This window comes from Pyxicephalus adspersus, chromosome 3 (genome assembly GCF_032062135.1).
Source record: "Pyxicephalus adspersus chromosome 3, UCB_Pads_2.0, whole genome shotgun sequence".
Classification (NCBI taxonomy): Eukaryota; Metazoa; Chordata; class Amphibia; order Anura; family Pyxicephalidae; genus Pyxicephalus; species Pyxicephalus adspersus.
The window spans coordinates 18,374,646-18,379,217 of record NC_092860.1 but is presented as its reverse complement, the minus strand read 5'-3'; the positions used below and the strand labels follow the sequence as shown (position 1 = coordinate 18,379,217).

The window sequence follows — 4,572 nt, the reverse complement described above, 5'->3', positions numbered from 1 at the left end:
AGGAGGTGCAATATCTTCCGGGAGGCCCCTTAGGCGAATGTTGTTCCATCTATTTCTATTCATCTTGTTGCATTAACAACTGTTCTAACAGCATGGAGTGAGAGGTTAAAGTCTCAGCGTGCTGGTTCACTTGTACTTGTATATCAGCCACCGTTTTTTCAAAGTCATCCATCCTAATGGACACATCCTTTCTAAAGGTAGCCAGTTCCTCTTTAATAGTATGCTCAAATTTGCCAAAGCATGCCAGCAGATCTGTTCTGGTAAAGGGAGCATCCTCCTCCCCCTCACTGTCACTGCTAGAAGCAGCCCCCCTCCTGGGGAGGATGCTACTGTGCTCCTGTGTCCCTGGCTAGCCTGCACAGCCAGGCTGGCACACGTGTTTCCCCCTGATTCATGCCTCAGTAGCTCTGCCCTAGACTCTCCACTAATCTGAGGTGACTGGCCGCTGGAAGAGGAGCCGGTGTGTAAGTCCCGTGGCGAGCCGAGAGGAGCGCGTGGTGAGGAAGGCGCCATCTTGGGGGGAGGGGAGCCTTCTGATGTTTCCTCTAAAGAGCCCATTTTATGAAAGAAGGAGCGGATTTCGGGTGGCCGCGGTGTGTCTCCCTGCAGCCTGATACTGCGCTGAGATCTGCGTCCCATCTTGATGCCGGTAAGCGGTGTTTTGCCAGCCGTATGCAGGGCGCAGGTCCTGGAGCCTGAAGGAGAGCGTCCTACCCGTCCACGCGCATGCGCAGTCCCCCGCACAAAACCTTTAATAGCGTGCTTGAGGTTGCCTTGAAGCTGTAAAGTTTCACTAAAACTTTAACCAGGCTTCTAGGGGTGTAGCATATTCCCCATTTCCAGTAACTTACCAGGTCCAAGGCTACTTTTTAACATTTGGGGCCACTTCCTCACATCCCTCCTCCCAATGACAATATTAGTCTGTTGCACTCCCATCATTGAATGAGAGATCAATTGCTTGCATTGCAGGACTACCACATGGGTTCCCTGTGAAATTGATGCAAGGATTTCCTGTACTATTGTCTTTCAGAAAATACTCTTTACTTGTACTTGTAATATGCTTATGAACACATTCATTTCTACTTAAAACATACCTGTGGTCTATGGTATGCTGGATATTTTGGGTAGAGGAGCGAGAATAGGGTTATGGTTTCAGAATGATTCTACCTATCACTACTCGGTTTTAATATTTTATTGAACTTTAAAGATAATGCAGTGTGATACAATAAGTGTAAAGAGATGAAATCAGTTAACTCTTTCTGAACCTCACTATATTAGGTACCGTAATTTAAAATATACTTATTTCTTAGCTAATATAAATGTTTGTAACATTTGAACAGCCCAAACATTTTTATTTAGGTCTAAATGAAAGACGTGTGCCATTAGAAAGAATGATAGGGGAACAGTGACTTTCAATGTAAGCAAATGACTTTAAAGAAATCCAATCCAGGTTTGTTAGATCACCCAGCTTCATTGATGAAAGTGTAACCTCTGTAAAGAGGACTACTGTGCACTTTGGCTTTCCTTGACTATTCTTCTGCCAAGTGATTTGGTACTCTGTATCTTCCTGCCCACCCTGGGGTGCCCAAGGACTGAAACCTGGCAGTAATCAGCATCGCAACATTCTCATCCCTAGAAGCTCTGCAGAAGACCTGGTTACTGCTTAGACTCAGCGCCTTGGTCCTTCTCAGGGCTCACACAATTTCTGTGCAAACTGTAGTGCCCCCTAGTGGCCCTGTCTCCCCAAGAGTGACATATTCCATGCCATATACATCAAATATCTGTTTTTTATTAGTTTCTCAATGGAGATAATCTAATTGAACACTTGTGATTACTTTAAGGTCTTAAGAACAGAGCAAGCAATCCTTTCTGAAAAGCTTTGTTACACCTTCTGGGACTTGAAGAATAGGTCATCCAAAACCAAGTTCAGATATTTATCAACAGAAATCAGCTATGTGGGCATAGCTCTGGTGGCTATTGCGTGTGTGATTGGAGTATTTACTAATGGCATTGTCATCTACATCACTGGGTACAAAATGAAAGAACAGAAGTCCAGGATGTGGTTCTTAAACCTGGCAGTGGCAGATATTTTATTTCTGCTGACCACACCTATGAGAGGTATAACATTGGGAAAGAACTGGCCATTGGGATCTATTGTATGCAAGCTGAGTCATTTTGCATTTGTATGTAATATCTACTCCAGTTCTTTCCTTATCACAGCTTTATCTATCGATCGTGTCTTGTCAGTGGCCAAACCAGTGTGGCACAATCAGATCTTCACCCAGCGCTGCTATTTGGATAATGGTTTTGCCTTATGGAACACCAGCCATATATTATAATGATTAACACAAACAAAATCAGCAAACTGATTGTGCATTTGTTCCTTTTCACTACAGTACTACTGGAAATGATAGCATGGATGAAAATATATATTATGAAAGTTTTGTTTTAAAGGCCATGCAAATTACCAGCCAAGTTAACAACACATGGCTGCCAGGATTTGTAGTTTCCATTTAACAGACAAGATTGTAAAGGCAGCATGTGTTGTGCTGATAATAGCTAGGCTTATATAAAGAAGGACAACATTTTAGTAATATATTTTACATTCCAATAATAGCTATTGGATATTTCATACCCCTTTGTGTCATAATCTTTACCAACTTAATTATTGTATTACACGTAAGAAAATCCAAACCTTTAAAAACCAAAAAAATATATAAGTTTATGGCTATATTCTTTGGGGTTTTTGTGATTAACAAAACTACATTTGCAGTGGCAAATATTATTTATGTGGAACACGTTAGAAAAATTGATCTCTCACATATGCTTTGAATTCATGACGTGATGATATTTCTATTTGTGATAGCAAATATATGCAGTTGTTTTAATCCAGTATTGCTTGTGCTAGTAGGCAGTAAAGCCAGAACTATATTATCCCTATCAATGCTCAGCATGCGGAGTTCACTTTTAAGTTCCAGAAAGTAGCACAAAGCTAATAACTCCCAATAGTTTTGTTTTCCATTTTAGGAAAGGAGAAATGCACCTTATAGGGTGTCAATGGTGCACTATTTAGGCATAATTTGTATTTGCAAGACAATTTTTAGTCTCAACTAGGGATGAATGAGTAACAACTAAGGGACACAACTGGGAAATAATTGTCATTCCATAACAGGAACTGTCTGAACAAGCGTGGCTGCCAAAATAATTTTGTAGATTTGTAATTTAATCTACATGTCTAAATATAATCCTTTAGGGTCAGGTGCCATACACCTGTCAGTTAATTGGGTGCTTTCCCAATCCAGCTCCTCTGCCAAATCCTTGTTTCCCTGTGTCTTTGGTGAGCCCCATGTCACCCATGCCTTTAGACCCTTTAAATCCTGTTTTGGAATGAGTTTAAGTTTACTTTAACACAGACCTCAAAATGTGAACATTTGTTTTAGGAAATATTTAGAATTGTTATTTGGGGAATGAGAAAACAAAGGCCTACCCCTGCCAAAATGGCCACCTCCACAGCTTTTGTAAAGTGTAGTCATAATCAGCTGAGAGCTTTTAAACAAAATATGAGCCGTATCACCATTCTTGTTTACCAGGTGTATATGTGGATCAGTCATATAATCTCCATAATTTATATAGAATAAAACACTTTAAAGTGCCCATGTTTTTCTTATTGTTTTATGTTGATCAACAATAATGAATTTTAAGGGCGAGGGTTTTAAGAGACAGAAGACAGGTAAGCAAGTTTGAAAAATGAGTTTCTGAGTTCTATTTTAAGTATTATTTTTTTTTAATATTTACATTTTATTAAAAATATATTAGTATTTTTCTTTACATTTTTGACGTGTACTGTGATAATACTTATCTGTACCATGTATGTAATGAACTATTGTACTCATTCAATATTATTATTATATTATCATCACCCTTGTCTATATATCTGATTCATCTATACTAAGTCTATCTAACTACACATCTTGTACTGACCACTTTATGTGTATTTAATGATGTAATAAAACAATATTCTTTCCTGACTGGCATGTACAGTGATCTTGAATCTAGCTATGATTTATAAGTGTGTATTTTAAAAGGTTGTGAAAGTTTGAAATCAAAATGTTAAGTCTCCCCTCTTATCTTTATGAAAATATGAAACCTAATAAATAATAACTCTATATATCCAAGATGGTTTACAACTTGTTGGAGAGGATGTGGTGAACATGGCATATACCTCCATCTCACAATGACATGTCCAAGATTAGAACTGTCTGGAAAAAGATTTTGGAACTGCACATTGATTATATTCGGGAAGATCTTCACAATGATCCTGTGCTTATCTTACTGCACCCTCAAATTTTAAAAGATGGCCTCCCCCACCTATTAAACAACCCCAAAAAGGGATTTCTCCTGTACTAAAACCATGCACAAGCCACTTCGATTGAAACTAAACTACTAGAGCATTATAATGAAGGATGACTTTTTATTATTTGGGAAATATGGACATTCTTCATCTCTGGAAGCTCTTCTCTAGAAGAGCTCTGAGCACAAGATCACTTCTCTTCGCTCACCATTGTAAAAAAT

The 4,572-nt window shown here is 38.9% G+C and overlaps 1 protein-coding gene across 1 annotated transcript; it reads left to right on the top strand.

Annotated features, from left to right (window-relative positions):
• Positions 1 to 347: 347 nt before the first annotated feature.
• Positions 348 to 4,566, top strand: LOC140325386 (C5a anaphylatoxin chemotactic receptor 1-like). Its single transcript, XM_072403209.1, has 3 exons — positions 348 to 649; positions 1,842 to 2,325; positions 2,564 to 4,566. Exons 1-3 carry the CDS (start codon positions 644 to 646, stop codon positions 2,830 to 2,832), a joined length of 759 nt encoding a protein of 252 aa, XP_072259310.1. The 5' UTR covers positions 348 to 643; the 3' UTR covers positions 2,833 to 4,566.
• The last annotated feature ends 6 nt before the right edge of the window (positions 4,567 to 4,572 follow it).